Source organism: Platalea leucorodia (genome assembly GCF_965183815.1).
Source record: "Platalea leucorodia genome assembly, chromosome: 11".
Taxonomy (NCBI): domain Eukaryota; kingdom Metazoa; phylum Chordata; class Aves; order Pelecaniformes; family Threskiornithidae; genus Platalea; species Platalea leucorodia.
The window spans coordinates 16,489,907-16,513,287 of NC_138833.1; the positions used below are offsets into that span (position 1 = coordinate 16,489,907).

A 23,381-nucleotide genomic window follows, 5' to 3' on the forward strand; every position below is an offset into this window, starting at 1 on the left:
GCTGCTTCTGTGAGAGGGGAAACCAAGCTTTTACAATGCTCATTAAAAGTTAAATTTAAGGATGAATAAAGGCACTTTGGATATTTGATCAGATATTATTTCTGGATATAACTACTGCAAATAAATCCCCGACCTTTCCTGGTCCAGAGCTCAGCAACGAGTGGAAGAGCTTACTCATCTACTTGGGAGGATTATGCTTGGTCACTTCCATCCGGAGGGCCTGCTCCTGTTTCTTACCTCTGCTATTGCTGAGCGCTGTGGAAAGGTGCAGTCCCGACCTCTTGCTCAGAGGTGGAGTGGTGGGCTCTGCAGGCGGAGGGCATGCGTTTGTAGGTGCCTTCTGCTCAAGTTCAAGCATGCGAGGGACTGAGGGAAACCTGCTAGTTTATGGAATGGGTTGACACTTAAAGCATGTGGCAGAGAGCCTGAAATGGTGATCCGTGTTGGCTGGACAACACTGTACAGGGATACTGAAAGATCAGGGTTAGGGCCAGTACTAAGCCATGGCTAATAAGGCCTGCTGAACCGGGTTTGCCTGTACAAAAGGTTTCCTACACTGAGGTTTCTTGCTTCTCAGGTGCCCTTGTGCTTGTGTTTATCAATGATCGATGGTACGGTAGGCTGTGCCCCACTGATTGATGGCACATTGATTTTATGGTGCATCCACGCTTGGAGAGCGGTTGGGAGCGGTGCTGGAGAGCCCTCCAGGTGCCTAGCAAAGGGCCCTGGAGCCTCTGGATATTCGCACATCCTATGGCACAGGCATCCTGCAACTCGTGTGCTTATGTTGGCTCAGCACTTCAGTGTGCTTGCCCAGAAAAATATAATAGAGCTGTTTTACTGTTTCACTGTTTCAGGTTCTTGTGCCATTCATCACACAAGAAACACCACCAGCAGAGAACTCAAAAGAAGTGATTAGTAAGGGACTGCACCATGCAAGCCATAGGCAGCCAGTGAGCTGGCAGTTTATCATGCACCAGCAGTGAATCTGTGTTTAAATAAGTGATGTGATCAGGAGGAATGCAGAGGAATAAAATTGCATGTGCCTTGCTGTGAGGACACTGCCAGCCCTGGGCTCTGATCCCTTCCTGCTGTGCTCTCGATAAAAAGCAGTTTTGTGTCTCTTGCAACACGGCATTCCCTCAAGTCTGTGCAGATGTAAAGTCATCTGCTTTTAAGCTAACGCTACGCCTTTTCTACCTTCCAGAGTTCAACATCTTAAACTGCGCAGTCGTGCTATACGCAGCTGTGCTGTACGATCCTCTGTCAGGTGCTGCTGGGAAAATCCTGCACATTCCCTGTGGCAGCTGGGGACCAGAGTGGTTTGGTGGCTCTACCCCAGTCCCTGGTGATGCCTCTCCTGTCTGCTGGGTCCATGCTGCCGCGGGAGGCGGGATGGCGGCAGGGGCAGATGCATCCCTGCCAGCTTGAGGATCAGCCGGGACAAAAGGCTGGCAGTGGAGGTTTGGCTCGAGGCGGCACAAGGGAGGTGGGCAGGCTGCGTGCCCTGCCTCCCGCGGCCTCTGCCCAGGATGCTCATCCCAGCCCTGGAGCCCAGGATGACTTTGCACACCCTTCTCTGTGGGGCTTCTGCCATATGAAAGGTTTCCCAAACCTTTATATAGGGAGGAATTAGTGTTCCTTAACAAAGAGCTGTCTGCGGGCAGTGTTTCCCACGCAGCGGTGGAAAGCTGACTGAAAGGGATGAATTATTCCAGCAGGTATTTGGATCCGCGTATTAGTAGTTCCTTGAAATTAAATGTGAAAACCTGCAACGGCATGAGTTAATTGAGTTTTACATTCCATTAACTTGAATGTTTTAGATCTTACTCTCGTGCAGAGTCAGCTGCCTTCAGGACATCCTAATTTGCACCAAATAAATATTTCATTTGTGCTAATAAAAGAAGGGGCTGTTCTTGAACTGTGCATAAAGTGAGGGTAAATGGGATGTAATGTATAGTATTCATGAGACAATATTGTTTAGCTGGGATTTTGCATTGCTGGGGGGGCAGGAGTGTCTGCCTCAGGTGTGGTGTAGGCAGGGTGCAAGCATGGGTGGGGGCCAGGGCTGGCGTTGGCTGGCTCCCCGGGGACAAGTGCCCTCCCGCTGGGCACAGGAGACACTTTGGACAGAGATTTCACCTGAAATGCATTCCCATCTCCCAGTCCCTATTGCACTTCCACTGCCACACGCCGTCAGCGCTCTCCTCTTTGTGTTATGTTTTTGCCTTCATGCTTTTAGCTTTCCTTTGATTTCTTTGCTCCATTTTCCTTCACAGAAAGCTATTGCTGCTCACAGCTATCTCCTGCTTGTCTCTTCCACTTGTTTCTTTCCCAGTTCTCCTTTTACCATCACTTTTTAATGCTCTAAACTGTCATATGGCTTGTCCTTGAAAAAAACCTGCATCTGCACAAAGCCACCTCAAAAGCCCCAAGAAGAAATCCAAGGCACCGAAAGCCCCTGCCCTGCTGCTCCAGGCAAAGCCTGGGAGGTCAGTCCTGTACCCCAGATATGCAGGCAGTCCCCAGTATGGGGTGATGGAGATGGCCTGGAGATGAAGACGTCTCTCCAGCACAGATGGCTTGGTTAGCTGGGTGGAGAGCTGACAGGATTTATAGGAATTACCTGGCACTCATCAAGCAAGCTGCCTCATGTGCCGCTTTCAAGGATTTGTTGTGTCATATAAGATTCCCTTTTTTTCCAAACAGCCTGTTGTCAAAGACAAAGGTCTCTTTGGGTTATCTCACCTTCATCCTAAATTAATATTTTGACCAGCTGCAGGTGTAAATCTCTGACATAGCCCAGGGCTCTGCCGCTTGGCAGGCATGGGAGGTGCCAGTTCAGAGGGATGCGGAGGCTGAAATGACAGATTAGCGTTCTGCGCTTGCCTGGGTTACACCTGGTACAAGCTACTGTACTCGTGCTTTTCCTCCATGAACACCTCATTTATCTCCTTCTCCTTCCTCCCCGCCTTGTTTGAGCAGTGGTACAGTATTGCTGTGAATGTCAGCGATGGCTGCGGGCTGAGCGTTGTGCTCAGCATGAAGCCATCCCTCTGCTAGGTGTTTATAACTTCTCTCTTCTCTTCCCTTTCAGCTGCCCAGTTGGATAATATCGGCTTCAGCATTATCAAGAAATGCATACATGCTGTCGAAACAAGAGGTAGAGCAGTTCACCAGATGGTCTTGTTCTGGGGGACGGCCTTGCAGCTGTTTGTAGCATAGCAATTGCTTACCTGCTCTTTTCATGAACAAAAATGATTAATTAACCCTCAGAGACCCGCATTAGATAAACCCTGTAATATGCTCAGGCACATGCCTTTGCTGAGACATACGTTTGCTCTGTGGCCGGGGTTAGCGGGGGTTCAGCAAACATCAGGGGCAGAGTTAGGAAATAATGCACTGGATGTGCTAAATGGGGGAAGGGACCGAAGCTGGGGACTTCACTGGAGCACCCCTTCGTGCGGTACCACTGCAAAGCATTTCCTCTCATGTGGGACAACAAATAGATCTGCATTTCAATCCTTCCCCTAAATCTCTTGCAAAGAATATTTATATACAGACAGGCTATTTTGTTAGCAACCGGATGACATCAAAACGAAATTTTACCCTCTTCTATAATTTTGTATGTAGTTAGTGAGAGGGTTTAATTATTTTTGCTATTAGAGATGCCAAAGAAATGAAAGAAATGTTAGTAACTCTTTTGACATTCTCCTAATAAGCTCTTTATTTTTCCTAGGGATCAATGAGCAAGGGCTCTACCGAATCGTTGGAGTAAACTCTAGAGTTCAAAAGCTGTTGAGTATATTAATGGGTAAGTATTTCGTATTTTGTTAAAGGCAAGTAGATTGTGCTGCTTTGAAGTCTTGACAGCCGAGAATGGAGGCTCTTGTCGGGGTACCTAATCGTGGTGAATGTGCTCTTAGGACCACATGCTGTTAGAGGCCAGGAGGTCCCGGGGCACCACTGGCAGGTTGCTAAGGTAGGACTCATGTAGGACATTGCTTTAAAAGGTCTTCTGGTGCAGTCACTGGTGTCCTGCTCACATGCGCTACGGATTTTGGCAGCCTTCCCAAATGCAAACTAAAATCTTCAAAGAAATAGCTGAAAGCTTTGGTTTTTAATCTCATACCTGCCACGTTGTTCCCAGAATACTTTTTAATTATTTTCTCTTGCGTGTTGCATGCTGCCTGTGGCTCCTCTTACTTTCCCCTTGGACCTTCTTGTGCCTGTTTTAACACGGTCTTGCCCAGACCTTTCAAGCATGCGTTTCCCTCATGCCTGAGGCATCGGGTCCTGCGGTTCTGGGTGCTCGGGAGGAGAGAAGGTGTCGGGTCACACCACGGCAGAACTTGGTGTTGACATTGTGGGGCTCCTTTGAGCACTGGCCCTGGTGTGTAGCCACCCTGCAGCTGCCCAGCAGCCCTCAGAAACCTCTCCCTACCTCTGAGACGATATGATGGCAAGAGAGAGGCTGTGGTGTTTGCTACAGGTGCCTTTGTGCTCTGCACTGGCATACCCATGGGTCTGATCTGAGCACCAAAATGTGCAGGAGCAAACAGGTCTTGTTATTGTCAGCGAGCTGGTAGTTGTTCCTGGCGCAGGTCTGGGACCACTATGGCTGACTTTTCCTGGAGCGGTTCCTTGTCAGTGGTGTTGGGTTTCCATCACCCCATAGCCGTGCAAAGCCCTGGGCTGGTTCATGCTTGTTGGTCTGCGTTGGAGAGTCTGTAGCCTGACTCCCAGCTCAGTTTCTGCGTCAGCTGTAGCCCAGGGGTTATACTTGACCCAAAAAGAAATGCGAGCTGTTCCCTTCTTCGGTCTTTTCGCTACCATTCCAGGCCTTGGCCCCTCCAGCAGAACCACCCCTGCTCTCTGTGCCCTTATCAAACAGACCATTTCATCCCCTGCACTAGCAGGCGTCATTTCCATCTCCCAGCTGCAGCCCTGCGGGAGTCTGTCTGTCCAGACATGCATGAGACATGCATTTGAAGAACCGTTTGAGAAAACACACTTGGGGTGGAGCAGTGGCAGCTGTCCTCTGCCAGTCCCATCTAATGCTTCTCAGACTTGGCAAAACCATGTATGAAATAGGTGTAGTAATGAGGAAACAAATGCTTAATAATTTATTAGTGCCCTTATGAATGTGTTTGCTACTCCTTGGGGGAAATGAGTGACATTTGTGGTCTTCTTCCTCTTTCCATTCGCTTATTGTCATTCCTTTGCAACGTGACTGCCTTTTCCTTGCCTTCACAAAATGCCAGTGCTCCTTTCTCTGTGTATTTCTCCTTGCAAAAAGTTGTAATCCGTTATGTTTCACTTTCAACATCTTTCCTTCTCCTCTCCCAATTCCTCCTTCTTCTCCCACTGTTAAGAGGTTCACTGAGCAAAGCCCATGGTGGCTGTTACAGTTGTCAGCGTTAACCTATGCAAAACTGATAATCCAGGAATAATTAGGAAACAGAAGGGTAAGGCTCTAAATCAGAGGCTGACGCAAGGGGACCTCTCTGCACCAGTTTTGCTCTGGCATTTGGAAAGTTCGCTGCAGTCACAAGAGCTGGTGACTGTCTCTTTTATTAGTAGAAGTTTGGCATAGGTTCTGGGGCATGTGAATATGTCCTGCTAGCCACCCAAGTACAGCAGATAAGCCAGAGCTGTCTCATGGCGCACACATTTGGCACTATTGCGTTAGAGCATTGGTTAAAGAGCATTGCTGCCCACCGATAAAAATAGGCTGGGGATTGGGTGCCCCATGGCGCAGCAGCTCTGACATGCCAGGTCCTCTGCTTATGCTTTTCGTGCCGGTGTGCATCACCTCGCGAGCTAGCAGAGCAATGGGTCCTGTTTTCTTCTTGCAAGGGCGATTTCAGGCTGTGTCAGTTCTGGTTCGAGGCAGCGGGGCTGTGACAGATGGCAAAACTTGCTTGGTTTAAGAGCTCTCTGGAGCTGGGAGGGATTCAAAGTTTTGGACGCCATCCAGCATCCATTATCTCCTCAGTGACTGAAGCCACTCAGCTGTCGACCTCGTGTCTCATAATGCGGTGATATATTGTCGGTGGTTTTACTTTGTCCTGGCACGTCTTCATTAGTTGTCGGTGCTGGAAGCCTCATCAGAGGCGAGTGTGTGCCGGGGGCTGCTGCTCGGCCGGCCCGGTGGGTGCTGGAAACGTCACCCCCTTTGGGGATCTCCCATGCCGTCGATTACCAGGATGCTTTGCAAACCTGTGACTCCATATCTTTCTCCGAATCGCAGGTGATTAAACCATCTTCGACAGTCCCAGCGTTCAGGCGGTCTGTAAAGTTGGTGTCAAATGGAAACGTGTCCGTGGTCAAATCCCCTTCTGTTCTGGGCTGCCCCTCGAGGCTCTGACCTCCTGCTGGTAGCGGCACCGCTCCACTCAAACACTCGTGTTCGGATCCAACCCTCGTGAACTGCTGAGCCAGACTGTGCTTACAACTTCAGGTTTCTCTTATATTTAGAAATGAATGTGGGCAGCGTTACTGGTTCGCATACAGTTTAAAATGGCAAAAAGATCAGGTTTCCCTGAGCGGTGGCTGGTGTCAGTGACGCTGCCGGGAAGGCCTTTGGCAGGAGGTGTCTCTGCGGGAGGTCGGCACCGTGCTCGCCGACCGCAGAGCAGAGCCTTCCCATGGGCAGCAGCCGGGTCAGGGACAGCGCAGGTCTCGGGCTTAGACAGAACAGCTTGTCTTTGTCTAAACTGGGGTGAAGCAGGGAGCTGTGCCTCCCCGCAGGGCTCGTGGCAGGCAGGTCATCCATGGCAGAGCTAGCCTTTGCCTAGCCTTCACCATCACCATGCGCCATCAAAATGAGGACAAAACCCAACAAACTTGTATCAGTTGGAGCTCCCATGAAACGGTTTATTGTGGAAGTATGTGTGCACAGGACAGCGGTGGTACAGCAGATCCACCGCTGAAACCCGGCACTGAGTGGAGCATTACAGCGTCTGATCTGCTCTTCTTGCTCCTCCCCAACGTGAGCCATAAGGGCTGGTGAGTGGGGCTTCCTATGGCCCCTCACTGCTGGGATCAAATGTGCTTTATGGCTGTTTTGGAAATCTCTCGAGCCACCCAAGCGCGGGTGAGAATTATGGCTGGGTGATGAGTTTGTGCCCCAGGTGGTTCCCCTTGGCGTGGAGAAACTGGTGAGGAATTGAAACCAACTGTCTTACGGCAGCAGCTTTCTCCAGCCCCAGGAAGCAGATGGAGAAGTTCCTTAGAAAGGGCTTCGGGCAGCGGCCGTGCAGGATGGGCTGGGCGGCAGCCGGGGCTGGCGGGGCGGCTGCCTCGGGGAGCATCCCTGGCATTGCACGCGAGCGTCTTGCCGTGGTTCCGTCACGGCTGTGGGTTGGGGGGTGTCTGGTCAGCCTGGGCTTCCCTCCCGCCCGCCGCGCCGCCGTGCCGCAGCCAGCCCCGCTCCCTGCCCCTTGGCACCCGTTCCGTCACCCGGGGTCTGCAGGGATGAATGCATGGAGATGAGCAGGGCCCCCGTCCCCTCCGCTGCTGCTGCTGTTTGCCTCCAAGAAGAAAACAAAGCAGCAAAACTAATTTTTTGTGTATGGGAATGGATTTCTCCCACCCCTGAATCTCTGTGTAGATCCTGCCATAAAAAAGCACATTCTGTTTTCTTCTTGATTTAGATCTGGAGTGCTGCAGCTCCCTTTTCTTTCCTCAAATATCCCCTGTATGAGGCTGTAAGTCATAACCCCCTTTGGTCTCGCAGCCCAGGGAGAGCTGGGAAATGCTGTCCTGTGTGGCATTGGTGACCACGCAGAACGAATGAACAGGAACGGGGGTGATGCTGCAGCCGCTGGCAGTGTCATGGGGTGAGCAAAGTGCTTTCTTCAGTCTCTGCTGGAAGAAAAGGCTTGGGGAAGTTAATTTTCCACTCCTTTTCTCCTTATCCTTTCACTTCAGCCTTTTCCATATCTGCTAAGAGACATCAGATTAGTAATTTGCAGCAATAAGCAACTTCAGGGTTAATACTGAATTTGGCCTGTGGGTGCTTTTACAGGCCCTGTTTCACATTTATACCAGTTCATGTGGAAATGTGTCCTTGTGGGGAGACAGAAATTTGCCGTGGTGCCGGCTGCAGCCATCCCTAGCTGGGGAGACAGATGCTGCATCTGTAAGCTACAAAACTAACTTTTTGCAGACTCATAAATTTGAAGGTCAAGGGGAACTGATTATCAGCGCCGAGCCTTTTCATGAGACCGACTGTAGAATTTCACCTAGTGTTTCATGAATCATGCCTATGAACTCCTGGATGAGCTTTTCAAAAGACATCCAGTCTTGAGTTGTTTGTTCAACTTCAGTGAAGGCCTTGCTATTAAAAAGGGCTTTTTTTAAAAAAGGTGGGGGTTTTGTTTGTTTTTTTTCTGTTTTTTTGTTTTTTTTTTTTTACTATGCCAGGTTTATCTTTAGTCTATTAAAATTGCCTCCTTAAAAAGGTAGTGCAATAGGAAGTTGCCTTGGCATTGATGAGGAAGGATGGTGTTCATTTGTGTGATTGCTGTGAGAGACACGTGATCTTTGTGTGAATATGCATTTCTTAAATGTTTACTTTTTCAAGTGCTCATCTTGATGTTTTTTTTTAATTAAAATAAACCCTTTGCCCTAAGGGAAAGCCTAACTCTTATTCAGTGCATTCTTTTAATTGGTTTTAAAATTACACTATGCTTACCTATCGCTTTAAAATTCAAAAGCGCATTATACGTGTCTGTGAAAAGACAAATACCCACTGAGCTGAATCCATGGGACCAGATGGCGTCGGCAGCTGTATCTGGCGTCAGGCTTGGCCTTGGTTGTGGTGAGTGCCTCTCTGCGCCTGCTCCGGCTCTCCAGGGACGCTTGGCACTTCCATATCACTGGAAGGACCCACAGCCGTCTCTCCCGAGGTCCCCGCAGAGGTTTCCCAGGGATTTCGGTGGGAGCAGGATCCCTGCTGTGTTTCCAGGTCCTGCTCACCCGGAGCTTGGCGCAGTCAAAGCCTTCAGATCTGGAGCAGCTGAGAGATGCCAGGACCGAGTTAGCAAACAGCGTTCATGAAGCAGCATCCAAGCAGGAGAGAAACAACGTGCTTACGCCTGCAGATGGGGCATGTTCGTGCCCTGCTCCTCCCTCCTCCCCAGCTGCGACCGGCACAGTGCTCCTTGCTTCTGGCATGGAGCAGTTGCCGTCTTTAGTCTTGGTCCTCAGCGCTGTGCATGAAGTATCCATGGCTGGGCCACTTAATGCCGATCTGATGGTGGCTTTTGAGTTGACTGCCTGTAATTGTCAGCAAAGATTAAAAAAAAAGATGCCATCCGCGTTGGTGTCTGCTAGGGGCGGGTGTGCAGATGGCAGTGGTCACCGAGGAGGCTCCCCGGTGCGGCCAGCTCGGCTCTGGCCCCCGTGACGGTGGGGTCCCAGCGTGGGCGGAGGTGCCGAAGCAGGGAGTGGTCGGTGCTTCCTGAGGGCTCTTTTATTGTCAGAGCATTAAGGTGTTTTCACAGAAATCAGTAAAAATAGCACCTTATTGATCTCACTATGGAACTTTGTGCAAACAAGTCTGGCTTCCTGACCTGGGTTGGTGGTTTGCAGAAAGCAGGGAGAAACAGAAAGCTGCAGATTCCTGTGAGGACAGTTTGCAGGCGGCTGATTCAGATCCGCCTTGGGAAGGAACAGGCTAGTCCACAGCCTCCTATTTACATCGTCCAGAACAGCTGTGCATTTTTTTATTTCTTTAAAGGAATTTTTAAAAGGAAAGATAGGAGGGGAAAAAATGCAGAAAGGAAGGGAAGGCCCCAGAGGAGATGGAGAAAAGTATGCTGCAGTATTTGACAATAAAAATAGAGCTTCGGAGGCTCCCTGGCCCCAGACACTCGCACTGCGCAGAGCTGGAAACCGGAGGGTGGGAGAGCAGCTCCGCGGTTCCCATGGGACCTGTGAGCCGGTGCCGTGAATCCCGGGGTAGAGATGGGGTGTGGGGTAAGGGCGGGCGGTGCCGGGGTGCTGAACCCCCTCAGCACAAGCACCGAGAGCATGGCGGGGCGTGCGACTGGCGCATGTGCAGTTACGAATCGTGGGACTGGATTTCCTCTGGGCACGTTGGCATTGTGGCTATGCGGGTGCCTGGTTCCCATGCAGCAGTGCGGGGGGCTGGAAGCGCAGTGCAATGCAGAGGTGCTGAGCTGGTCCTGGGCCCCTCACACCGAACTGTGGGCAGGCGAGCTGGTCTCGAGGGAGGCTGCTGATGCTGACTGCCGGGAAGGGCTGGCTGAGCCTGTGCGTGGCACTACACTGGTGCTACCTCACTGCCCTCAGACCTGCCGTGTGCCCTGGGGTGCCGGTTTGGCCAATGCTGGGATGGACATGCTCCAGGGCTGCCCCAGGAGCCATGCTGCTCCCCTCTGCCTGGCTCTGGGAGAGTGTCCTGTGGTTTCAGGACTTGTCTCCTCCAGGGTCTTGTTGCAAAGTTTGCATCAGGCCATTACAAAGTGTGACCCAAGGTCACTGTTTGCACCTTTCCTGCAAGTCAGTAACTCTCGGAGTGCCGGCCCAGTAGTGCCTCGTGCTGCAAAAAGCAGGCGACAGCTGGGAAGCGCAAACCTGCACTTCTCTGCAGAGCCTGGTGCAGCCTGTCCTGCAGCTCTCCCGCCCAGGCTGCTGCGAGGGCCAGCCTCTGCCCCGGCCCCGCGGGGCTCAGCTGGGAGCTGGGCTGACAGGAGCCACGGTCGGAGGGCTTCCTGGGTGTGTGGTGCTCTGTGGGGCTGGAGACGATCTTTTCCTTCTGCTGGTGAGGGTACGCGGTTCAGAAAACGGCTCCAAGGCTGCAGGGTGGGAGTGATCCGAGCAGCACTGTCAGATGGTAGCTGGGGGTTCAGCCACACGGGAGAGGTCAGTGGGGGATGGATGGAGCAAGCGTCTGGTCAGCGTCAGCGGGAAGAGGGTCTTGGTGCCGGGGGCTGTCCCCAGGGAGCTGCCCGGACCTGGTGAGCATAGCCAGCATCAGCATCATGTAATACCATGTAATGTACCTCTCTCGGGTATCCTTTGTCGTCTCTTGTCAAATCCGAAGCTATCAGGAGAAACTAGTTATCTCCAAGAGAGTGTTTTGAAGATCCATTCATGTTTTCATTTAAGGCAGCCGTGGAGGGTCAGGAGCATAAATCATGCAGGGGCAGGGGAGTGGCTCAGACCTTGCCTCTACTCAATGGTGGGTCCAAGGACCGGAGAAGTGTCCTTGGAGGACGGCAGTGCAGAGGTATGCGCACGTCAGCTGTAGCTTGGAGACCTTCCTCACGAATGCTATGACAGCCATGCTCATGGCTGTGCTGCAGCCAGCTCCACAGTGTTACGTGCGGTGCTTGGTGACAGGGTGGGCACGAGCCACGGCGAGGGGCTGCGGTGGGTGGATGTGGATGGCAGCTCGATCTCTGCCCTCACTTGCCAACACTGCGCGCTGAGAGCCTGGCACCATCTCGTTTGTTGCGAGGTCCGGGCTGGGTTCTCCCCGTGACGGGAGGTTTGCTGTCGTATCTGATGCTCCTCCAGGCTTCGCTGCTCGCAGCGGCTCAGGGGCTGCTGCGGAGCCCTGTGTCTCCCGCAGGGCTGGAGGAGAGTGAATCAGGTGTTTGAAAATTAAAGATGGCAAGAAACAGCCTGCTGGGGGGGGTGGAGGAACAGAATAGGATGACATTAAGAGGCCAGAGGTGACAAAACAAACTGCAGCACGGTTCTGCTGTGCCAGTGACCCACCCAGCTGTAGCCGCCTCTGTGCTCCGTGCCCCGCACCGCTTCAGAACACCCTGGGTGCTCCTCCTCTCCCTTGCCGCTAGCACAGCCCAAACCAAGCAGCGTCACTGCTCCCCCCTCCATGCACCTTGGCAGCGGCGAGAGGTTCCCGGGCCGTGGCGGTCCCTGGGGGGCCTGTGGGTGTTCCTGCTCTGCGAGGTGACAGGAGCTTCCCAGTCCAATGCCACCTCGCAGCCAGCGTCAGGCTGGCGAGGGCAGCGCTTGGTGGCACGTTCCTGGAGCGGTGACCCGAGCGAGGGTCCCCGGGGCGGGCAGCAGATAACATGCAAACGCTGGCTGTGCCGGAGCCCTGCTGCACAGCACCGCGTGCAGCAGCCCCGCTTCCTCCCTCCCATCCAAATGAAACGCAGCTGTGGAGCCGAGGGAGTGCAGATCTGCCTTCCCACACCCTCTGCGGCAGGTCAGGCCGGCTCCAGGGACTCTTCCCCACCTTGGGTGGGAGAACAAGCCACCTCCTGTCCCCCCGCACACCCGGGGCAGGGCTCCTGCCTCTGCCACCCCGTCTGTCCTGCCGCCTGCCTGACACCCACCGACTGCCACAGGGGCCGTGCCACCGTTGCTGCTGTTGCTCACGTTTGTTTAGGCTGTGGCAATGCCTTGCAGCCTACTTGGGGCTGGGATTTTCTGAGTCTTGGGGGGGGTCTCTGTTTGTCTGGGTCTGTGTCGTATTTGTGCCCTGCTCTGTCACCACAGTCGCTGAACACCACAGTCTCCTGCACCCTGTGTAATGTCACACTTTGAGTCAAACTGCTGATCTCATTGCTCATGATTGATGTTTTTCTTTTCTTTTTCTTGTCCCATGCAAGTGAGTGTGGCCCATATCGTGTAACGCGCTCTGCTTCCCTGCAGAAGTGTCTGTTGGGGATCGGCTTGTGGTCACTGGGCTGGGGAACAGCAAATAAAATGGGACATGACAGTTTTCCCACACAGCTGAGCTGGTGAGCTGGTATGAGCTGGTATTATCTTCACTTTGTTTCACTTTTTTCTTTTTTTTCTTTTTCCTTAGATCCCAAAACAGCCACTGAAACAGAAACGGAGATCTGTGCAGAGTGGGAGATAAAGACCATTACTAGTGCACTGAAAACCTACCTGAGGTAAGGGAGAAAAGCCTCATCTGTCATGGGGCTTCAGGACGGATTCAGTGATGGTCTGGGGCATTACTGCCTGTTATTGCAGATCCTTAACAATAGCACTTTAATGGAAACAAAGAAGAAACTGCTCTTAGAGAATTTATTCTGGCTTTTCCTTGACCCACCAGCATGTTTGAGTAGGATCTGGGGAACACGATCAGCTCTCTGACAGATGCATGTATCATACAAACATGATTTGAAAAGCTCATTCTTGCATCCCCTCCCTTGATTTAAGCTTTTCCCAAAGCCTTTCACGATGAGCTTCCACCTAATGAGCGTGTGGCAGAAGGGGAGCACAGTGCTCCTCTTAAGGGCTGTGGCTGTAGTGCTTTTTCAGAACCGGGTGCTAAGCTTTATTGTAGTAATAATTTCTGTATGCAAGTTGATGCCGTTATCATCGTGGGCTATCTTCCCAAAGGGTTAGTTTGTTGGCAGCACTCACCATCTCATTATCCACAACATGCTTCTACCTGTCGCGACTGCAGCTTCTTGCTTGCTGTTGCTGTTCTGTGCGTTGGGTGTTATTTGGGAGAGAGAGGGAGAGTGCAAGAGAGAGGCTAAATCTAATTAGGGTGATGAGTATAATTAGCTTGGTGGATCTCAGCCTAGAAAATCACAAAACGCTGTATAATTTTGCATGATTGGCAACCTTTGCTCCAGAGTTTGAACTGTTTGCAAAGCAATGAAGAACGTCGGCAGCTCCAAGGTGTCCCATTCAAGGGATGTGGAAGTGGGAGGGGAGAATGGGGAATTTAATGGGAACGGTGACTGTTAAAGTTTTATGACTGGGCTTGTTTCTCTTTTTAATTTATTGTTAAACTTACTGGGAAATCATGGGCTCACTAATGTACCAAAACTCTGTGTTACTGAAGGAATGCTAAAATTAAAAATTAATTTAGTGTGGCACAGAAGAGGGAGGAAGAATAAATCGAAGGTACTTCAATAGATCTTATTCCTTCTGATGGGGGGAATTAATTAGAGTTGCTGTTGCTTAATTCTGCAGTTTCAAAAATGGAGCTGAACTTATGGTAAGGGGAAAGCTCTATTTCTGTGTTACTCAGATGTGTTTTGTGCGTGTTACTTTTTTATCTTCCAGAATGCTTCCGGGGCCGCTCATGATGTACCAGTTTCAAAGGAGCTTCATCAAAGCAGCGAGTGAGTTTGTTGATGTCTATGGCACTGGTCTGAAAAAGGAGCATAATTTGCAAGCGACTGAGTGTAACCTCTGCCCTGCTGCTTCCCCACCGACCTCCTTGTTCTTAAGTCCCGGAAAGTAGAATAAGAATAGAGAGACAAGGGGCATGTTGTTGTTTGGGACTTACTGGATGAAAAGGAAACACAGATGGTGCAGGGGGAGCGGAGAGCTGGCTGGTGGCAGTAGCTGTTGCTGCAGCTCTGTCTTATTTTGACCATCATCTGCCAAAATGAGGGAGGCCGTTGTTCAAACACCACCTACGGTGTTTTGATGAGATCAGTTGCGGTTCAGATGTCTGTGCTACTTTCCTTTGGCTGCCCTGAGAGAAGGTGCTTTGTATGAGAGCAGGTAGATCTCTGTTGGCAGCTGTGCAGCCTGTGTGGACACGGGTGGGACCAGGGGGTCAGGAGGGCTCATGTGGTTCGTGGCCACATTGGTGGTGGCCTCCTTGAATGGCTCCTGCTTAGGCTGTCGGGGCACGTCTGCCAGCACCTGCGGACCCAACCAGCCTGTTGAAGACCAGATGCTACAACCTCACCGAGTGCTGTGCTGAGCACATCCCGGCGGTGCTTGGGAACACATTGAACAGGAACGTGCTGATGTTCCCATCGCTGGAATCGGAGAAACGCTCTGGTTACAGCCAGCCCCTTCCCTGATTACAACTGGCTTTTCACATGGCTGGCATCTGCTCTCAGCTCACTGTTTCAGCCCATTAGTTTTTTCCTTTTGGAAGCAACTGGTTGGAGGCGATGGAAAGGGAAAGTGCCGGGGAGAGTATCTGCAGCGTGCCTGGGTGTAGGGTGTGGGAGCGGTGGGTCCCTGGGATGCCTGTTGGTGTTAATGTTCGGGCCTGCATGCCTTTTCCCATAACAACCCTCCTGATGCAGGGATAACTCATTTTTTGTTTCCAATGCAGAACTGGAGAATCAGGAGTCAAGGGTGTCAGAGATCCACAGCCTCGTTCATCGGCTCCCGGAGAAAAACAGGCAGATGCTGCACTTGCTCATGAACCACTTGGCAAAGTATGTTTATGACTGATATGTTTTTCTCTCCTTTTTCCACTTCCTCTGAAAGTTAATAGTGGTAGAAAAGTTTCCTTGTGTGTGTGTGTGCGGTGTTGAGTCATATCTGGTTGGCGAGTAACTGGAAACCCGTGTGTGAGTGAGATGAGGACTGACAGACGGAGCGGTTCAGGAGGGAGGGAGGAGGGCTTTCCCGCTGACCCACGTCCCTGCCGTCCCCTGCCTGTGCGGCCGTGCCCCGGCCCTGCGGCAGCAGGAGGAACCCCTATGCTACTGGGAATAGAGCGTTGCTTTTAATGGTGTGGTAACGGGGTTTGGTTATCCAGAAGGCAGAGCAGAGGTTAAGCTCCTCACTGGGTTTCAGATCAAGCCTAGTATTAAAGGACTAAAAGCTATTTCTTTGCTACAATGGAAGACTACTCTGGGGCATATTTTCTGCCTTTATGTAACCTGATTAATCGATACTTCTAGGTCACCTTGAAACTTTCTGAGGGCAAAGGAATTGAATAATTTTTTTGCTTTCAGTGATAGAGCTGACCTGTAATTTCCCATCTTCTTCCTGCTCCTGCAGGTTACCATGGGAACCTTTGATTAGTGTTTAAAAAGTGAAAGCATCATCAGGTGTTTGTGCCAGCCTCAAGGCTGCAGGGTTGTACCTGCCCTCGCTGTTCGTACTGGCGCTCCATGAGCAGGAGGGATTAGGCAGGACTTGGAAACCTGGGGAATGAGTTAATCGGCATAACCGCTTAGAAGAAGGTCTGGGAGAACCTGAAGTTATCTGTTTAGGAGAAAAAATAACAAATGATACTTGAAATAGGCTTAAAAATTACTCCAGATGCTTTCTTATGACACGGGTTTGTATCTGTTCCATGGACTCCCCGGCAAGGCTGTTAAAAACCAAAGAGCTGGTTTAGATCTCGGTTTCAAAACTTTCTGCATTTACAGGCTCAAGCCAAGGGCCAGGCGGTTCCAGGTACTCCCACAGGCCAAATATGTGCAAGGAATCTCATAACCGCTTAAGTGCTTTTCATTTAAAGGAAAACCTGGTGGTGTTTGAGTGAGAGATGTGGAGAGGGGTGGCAGGTAACACAATGGGTTTCATGCTGCTTTGGTAGGGAAGGAACTAAAACAAAACACAAACAAACAATGAGCATAGTGGTGTGTGCTATATTAGGAAGAGAAACAGCTCATAGTGGTTATTTAATGGGAAAAAAATTATCTCAGAGAAAGGCAGGAAGCCGAGGAGCGAGCGCCTGCGCTGCTGAGCTCCCTGCCCTGTCCTGGCCCCGGAGCTGGTGCTGTTCCTGGGGGAATACCGGGCTGCGGGGGCCAGAGGCATGGCCAGCCCCGGGCACAGGCCCTCCAGCATCCCTCCTGCATCCGTCTGCACCCCCTGCACGGCAGCTCTCCTGCCGCGTGCTGCAGGGCCACCTGGCAAGGAGGACCTTGCTCCAGGAGCACCAGGAGGGCAGCCTGGCCCGGGACTCATTGCTGCGGCTCTTGTAAATGAACTGGTTGGGGCAGCAGTACCATAAAGCTGGATTAAAGATGTGGTGGTGGAGATAAAGCTTCACGTCTGCAGAAGATGTTTGGAGGGAGGGAGAGTGTGGCAGAAGGGACGGGGGCCTGGCTGTCCCGGGTGACCTGTGTGGGGAAGGGGGATGCTATGGGGTGGCGTGGGGAGCGGCGGGGTTTGGGTGCTGCCCCATCTCTGATGAGGGGAGCCGAGAGCTGGGCATCCACAGCTAACATGGGCGGAACCGAAGGGCCCCTTTCTGGCCCTGCCAAGCTGGGCTGCGCTTCTCAGAGGGGATTGCCTCATCTGTTTCTGTTTTTTTTTTATTTTATTTTAAGTAATGTATGAATAATCAAGACTTGCATTTTTATCAGATGAGCTAAAAAAATATTTCTCACAGTATTACTGTGGAGATCTCTTACACTAAAAGCAGAACTCAATCTGTATCGGTCAAACAGAAAGAGTGTCTGTCCAATGTTGTCTTACATCTCCTGCTGTTTTGGTTTGTGTGTTCGCTGTTGCTTAATGAAAAGGGACATGGGGCTCCTTGTGTGGTGTGGGGCTGCTGTTAATAACAGTAATAAAACCGTCCTAATACAGCTGATAGATTGAAAAATGGCAATTATTAACACAAATTAAATATCAGCTGGGATAAGCGCCTTTGAGGTGGTTGAGCAGTGCCCTTCTGCACAGCAGAGAAATGTCGTGGGTTTCCCATGGCGGCTGGGTGCCCCGCTGCGATTTGGGGTGCGGCGAGAGGGGCTCGCACCCCAGCGGGCGCCGTGCAGGCCGGGGGACGCCGGCTCCCGGGGAAAGCGCTGCTGCTCCCAGGGCACGTCCCCCTGCGCAGGAGGGGGAAGGAGAGCTGGAGGCGAGGGGCGGACAGATCCCAGGGACAGGCACAGGCAGGGTGGCGGGAGGGGAGTGTATAAATAGAAAATGAAGTTGATTTCTGCCTCTTGCTGTAGCTCTAAGCCTATTTGCGCTGCCTCCTGTCTCATGTTCAGGTGTCCAGGCAATTATCCACGGTGAAATACAGAGCGTGAGCAATCCCTGTCTGTGCTCCTTTGTCAGGAACGTAATGCTGCAAATTTCCTCCTCTGCTCTACAGACCCCAGTTCAAGTGAAACTTGCTATTATGATGTTATTCTTTGACCCATGAGTAGGTGAAACCTTTAATTTTCCTTCCTGGGACATGTTCACGCTGTCAGGATTCCTGTGATAAACCCAGAGGTGATTTACTGTTCCTGAAAGAGAGGAGATCTCTCTGTTCTGATGTTTTTCCAAGGGGACCTCTGCAGAAAAGCCTGCAGAAAAGTCCGGACTGTCCCAGTAAGCCCTGGGCCTCCCGCCGCTGGCCCTGCCAACAGGCTGGTCTGAGGATGCAGCAACTGAAGTCAGGGAGACTCCGGTCATCTTAAAAATCGCCTGGTTTCTCTTGTCTCAGGCCTTCTGGCCCATGTCTTTCAAAGAATTGAAAGGCAAACCAGCACGTATCTTCTCCTGTTTCTTGTAGCTGTTTTAGTTACCAGAGTCTCTGTTGCTTAGTCAGTCTGCTGCTTCTTGCAGCTTTAATGTTTGCAGGGGATGGCTGGTGAGAGTGCTCCTCATCCCCTGCTTTAAAAATATGGAATACACTTCTTAAAAAGCTACGTGAAGAACTGATGCCAGCAGATGTGGCGAGCTCGCCGTGCAAGCGTGCGTGGTACCTGACCGCGCGTGGCAGTGACACGGCCCCTCGCCACCACGCACTCCCTGCTCTCTCCGGTGCCTTTTCCAGCATCGTTCTTTAGCAGTTTGTGCCCAGCCTTCCCTGTGCCTGTCAGGGCAGCGGGCTCGAGCTCCGCATGGCACGGGACTCCTCACGCTGTCTTCAGAGTTTACTCTATTCTGGGAATTTTTTCCCCACTGTTTCTAGCTGGGAAAGGAGGAAAACAATACTTCTGCTGCTGCAGAGCACCTTGGGTGCAGCAGGCTGTCCCACAGCACGTCACCTAGCAACACGCTCCTGCTTGCACGCTTCCGAGTTGTTTTGCTGCAGATAGCTCCTTTTGGCCCTGCACCTATCTCCAAGAATGGCTACGCTGTAGTTTCAAATGCTTTTTTATCAATAGAATGTGCCAGCTCTGATAAAACCAATTTTTTTTTTCTGCCAAATAAGTTAAAGCAGTTCAAAGCGAAGCGGAGGCGCATGTGGTGCTGCCGAGCTTGCAGGTGGCTGTGCCGATGGTGATGCCGGGAGTGGAGCTGGTTGCAGAAAATTGCCATTTTTGTTAGCAGAGCTGTGATATCATCCCTGTCTTTTTCTTCTTTTGTAATGTACTTTCTCACTAAGAAGTAAATGCTTTGGAGGTTCAGAGCAGGAGGCTTTTGCTCTGATTATGTTTCAAGCATTTAGGAATTTTTTTTTTTTTTTTTTGGATGGACATAATTTGACACCTGAGCCTTGCTTTGTTCTTGTGGCAGCGAGATCCAGGTTCTCCAATACAGATGGTGCCGTGCTTGTGCACCCTTCAGCAGGGCTCGGGAGCCCCTCCCGCGGCTCTGCATCGCTCCGTGCATCGCTGCCGCTGCTCCACGCGTCCCCCTGGCCCGAGGAGCAGGGCCGCCCCTGCCTGCGCGTCCGCTCCTCTGCTGGCAGAAGGTCAAAACAATTAAGGAGACTGCAGAAGCAATGTGTGTACGTGTATTTAGCAGAATTATCTTTAATCATTCACAGCTGCGGCCTGGCCAGCAGTGACTAGTTCCCTTTGTTTTTGCTGCGGTGGTGTTTTCTAGTTTACGTGTTTTAACCAACATGATAGTGATTGCTATCTCTAGCACAAATTGTTTTCCACTTATCAGTGCGGATGGTTTCCATGGGCTCTGCAGGGCGGCTGCTATCGGCCATGGCCCAGAGATCCAGCAAAACCCACCCTCCGTTACAGCCCCTCGGCAGGACGGGGCAGGGCCTGGCCGTGGAGCGAAGCGCGTTTTGGAGGGCTCTGCTGAATGAGGGATTGTTGGCAAAGGAGAAGAAGAAAAAAATCCTCCAGGTCTTCTGCCTAAAAATACAACCCGGCACTTGTTTTCCTTCGCATGGAGCAGTCTCGTCCTTGGCAGCCCCACACCGTGCTCCCTGGGCTGTGCTGCCCACACAGAGCCCCGCGGGAGCCGGGGTCCCCGGCAGCGGCGCGGTGCTCGCTGGGGTGTGCTCTGTGCCCGGCGGCTTCAGGAAACCCACCGAGGCACCTGTGCAGGACGCGGGGCAGCCGCTCCCCCAGAAATGTGCTTTTCTTTGGGTTGTTTTCCCCGTTTCCCCCCAAAGGTGCAGCCGGCGAGGAGGCTGACGCCTCTTGGCACAGCAGGTCTGATTTCATCCCCGTGGCAGCTGTTTATGCTGCTGTCTGGTAACTTATTCATTTGCTTGATTTATGTATTACTTCCAGTAAGTCATTCTTGTCCAGGACGTTCTGGAAATTTCCACTAGCCGCTAAGGCCTCTGAGATGCACTTCTCTCATATGCTCCGCGCCTGATTTGGCTGCCAGAAGAAAATAGCGAGCGAGCTCTCTGACCTCGCATGGCCAGGCCAGGCAGCGATCTTCCCGCGCTGTCACCCGCTTGCCGCGCTTCAGAAATGCCATTTTTTTGCCTGGCGCCTGTTTCTGATCCCTTTGGATCATGGCACCGCTGGGTTCCGGGTGAAGCCCCAGGAGTTCGAGTGACCCAAAGGATCTGGGTGCTCCCGTGGGTAGCAAAAGGCACGAAACACAAGAGGTGACTCCCCGTAGGCACGCTCTGCCTTGCAGGAGCTGGGAGAATCCTGCCCAGGGCTCGTCTGTCCTGGGTCAGGCTCGTGCCGTGCTTTTTTTCCCCCCTCTTTCCTTTTTTTCCTTTTTCTCCTCCTGTTTTGTTTCACCGCTTTGTGTCTTGGTTTGGAGCATCGAGTCCTGGTACCTGTGGAGCTGGGCTGGGTGCTGCTGTGGGCTGCAGCCTGGTGAGCACCGTGCCTCTATCCCGTGCCAGAGCCGTTGCTGGTGCCACTGGTGCTGCTGGGTGTCCCCAGAGCTGCTTTTCTGAGCCATCCTCAGTCCCATCTAACCCAGTACGCTGTCTTGCGAATGGCCGGTATGGGCAGTTGAAGGGAGAGGCAGAGAGGGGATGCTGTGGGGAGCGAGCCCAGCCCAGCTGCAGCTCCCCGGAGCTTCATCCCCACCGCAGCGGCCAGTGACCGACGGTGCCTCCAGGCCCATCGCCTGCTGGTGTGCGTGGAGGTGTATATCCGTGTCGGTCCTGCTGTGTGCTTGTGTTGCCTGTATGTACCCTAGGCAGGCAGGGCAAAAGGTGTGAACCAGCAGACAGGGTAAGGAAGAAGGAAAGTTTAGGCTGATCATGCTAAAACAAAACAAAACAAAACAAGAACATCCTTGGTTTTGAAAATACAGTTCTAAGCAACTATTTTAAATCATCCTCTTCCCGACTGGAGCCAAGCCCACTCAGATCAATAAAAATCCCTTTTGTTTTAATGCTTTGACATGATTAGCAAGTATAGCCAGTTGTCTGTTTATTTTTCTGTTCCTGCGTGGGAAAAGCCAACCAAGCCAGCAGCAATGGAACGGGCTCCCTGCAGACGGCAGGAGAAGGGGGTTTGGAAGGAGCAGCCCGGGAGGGCGGGTGAAGGGGAAGGTAACGGCTTCGGCAGCGCGCTGTGCCGGGGACCCCTCCTCGCTGCCGGCTCCGAGAGGGCAGCGCGACGTCCTCTGAGTCTCCCTCCTCCATCGGATCGGGCTCTGTGCAAACGCTGGGGTATTTTTAACATTGGAGACAGGCAGTGGATGAGAGATTGCTCTGCAGATTAGTTTGAAATTGTAGCGTGCCCATCTTGCCTGGCTAATTTAATTACAGCATTTAACTGGAACCACCTGTAGCTCTGTGGAAAGACAAAGGCTGCGGAGGTCCGCAGGCCCCTGGCAGAGCCTCCAGCGGGGGCTGCGCTGCCTCTCGGGCTCCCCCGCGCTCACACGCCTTCCCAGCGTTAATGAAATCGGCATGTGTTCGCCGGCATGCCTCCCTTGTTTTCTTAGCTTTTGCATTAGGCTCCTGAAGATAATTTTACCTTTAACATAGTTTGTTAGGGGGTTAGTTTTTTCAACCAGGGAGCTTTGCAGAGAGGAAGGAGCCTGTCCTGTGCCTTCTCCTTCCTCCCCGCACAAATCCTGTGCATGTTCAGATCCCGCAAAGGCAGAGGCAGTACTTGAACGTGGTCAGCGGGCGCTCAGACCTCCCCAGCTGTCGCAGGAGAACTCTTAGATGGTCTTGATCTGTTTGCAAATGACCTGTGTCCATTTTTCTTCTGCTACCACAAAATAATCCACTGGATTATTGATAATGTGCCAGTAGATCAGCTCCTTCCTCCTACTTGAGTTTGGAGTACATTACACCAGATACACAGCAGCAGCACAGCCAGCGCGGTCCTGAGCTGCGTTTGCAATTAGCAGCTGGGATAACGATGATGCTGTGGATGCATTCCCTTGTTTTCCTGCTGTTTTCTCTGCTCAAGACTTGCAGTGAGGGGAATCCTTTCCCACCCCTGAAGCCCTTCTGCGGAGGGCAGCCCGTGCTCGAGGAGCAGCTCTGGTGTGATGCAGTGGGTCCTTATGAACCATTTGCGCTTTGGAGCTGGAGGTGTCAAAGCCTCGTGGGGCAGCAGCAACACCTTCGGTGTGCTTTACTCAAGGAACTGGTGATGCTCTCTGCAGGGCAGAGACCACTGCGGGCTCAGCAGGTACTGGCGGGGGCATGGTGTCGATGGGTGTGCAGCTCCGGGGGACCCGGCCTTGGGAACGCCGGGTGCACCGTGCAAAGCGCAAGGCTGGGTGCATGCCCTCCCCCTCACCAGCTCTGGCTCCCTCTTACTCTTCTGGTTTTGTTTTTAATATGAAATTCTGCAGAATTAAAAAAAAAAAAGGCACAAAAAAACCTGTAGGTGTTCGCTGTGTTTTTTGGGCTTGGCTTCCTGTAATGTGTAAATTAGCAAAAGGTTTTGTTCTACTTCTGCAAATGAACTTTTAACCTCCTTAGCCTGGATTGTCAATAGATTAGCTGTTTGCATTTTCTGGTAGCTTTTTCTTCCATGCTTCTTCAAAAGGTCCTTCTGTTTTCTGAAGGCTCCCCAGTTTTCAGCTGGAGAGGAATGCACTTCGGAGACTGCAGCATCTCTCTTATCAGATTCTTCACAACTCTTGTATCTTCATCACGCATGAGAGTCATCTCTCTAGATATGATAGCGGGTGTCTTAAATTAGGTTAAAGCTTACATCACCAGCGCTGGCAAGGTCAGTCATTTAGTAGCATGTAATGTGGAGCGCGCTGGGTTTGCTGTGGAGCTTCTGGGTTGAACATCTCTGCCGAGCTCCCTCCGGACAGCCGGGATCTCCGGGAGAAGCACCAGGCATTTTGTATTACCCAAGCGTGAATTCTTGTGGGCTCGCATTTGAACTTTGTGTTGTTGGATAAAGGTTGTTGATAGCACGTAATTATCTGGATTCTTTTTAATTGTTTATCACAGCGAAACTGAAACTATGTACAGAAAGAGATTCAATCTAGAGTGAGCAAAAGATTTCCAATAAATAGCTGGTATCTCTCCCTGGTGGAGTCTCCTCCATCCCTGCAGACAGAGTGGGACTTAGACATTTTAATGAGAGCTTCTCTAGATTGCTCTTTAT

The 23,381-nt window shown here is 51.7% G+C and overlaps 1 protein-coding gene across 3 annotated transcripts in view; it reads left to right on the forward strand.

Annotated features, from left to right (window-relative positions):
* The window catches only part of ARHGAP26 (Rho GTPase activating protein 26), a 150,888-nt gene that overhangs the window by 69,208 nt on the left and 58,299 nt on the right, over window positions 1–23,381 (forward strand). For all 3 annotated transcript variants that reach the window (XM_082323734.1, XM_082323735.1, XM_082323736.1), the window contains exons 13-17: window positions 3,098–3,163; window positions 3,740–3,814; window positions 12,821–12,908; window positions 14,041–14,099; window positions 15,056–15,161. In XM_082323734.1, the coding sequence (XP_082179860.1) occupies window positions 3,098–3,163; window positions 3,740–3,814; window positions 12,821–12,908; window positions 14,041–14,099; window positions 15,056–15,161 (394 nt within the window). The remainder of the gene's footprint in view (window positions 1–3,097; window positions 3,164–3,739; window positions 3,815–12,820; window positions 12,909–14,040; window positions 14,100–15,055; window positions 15,162–23,381) is intronic.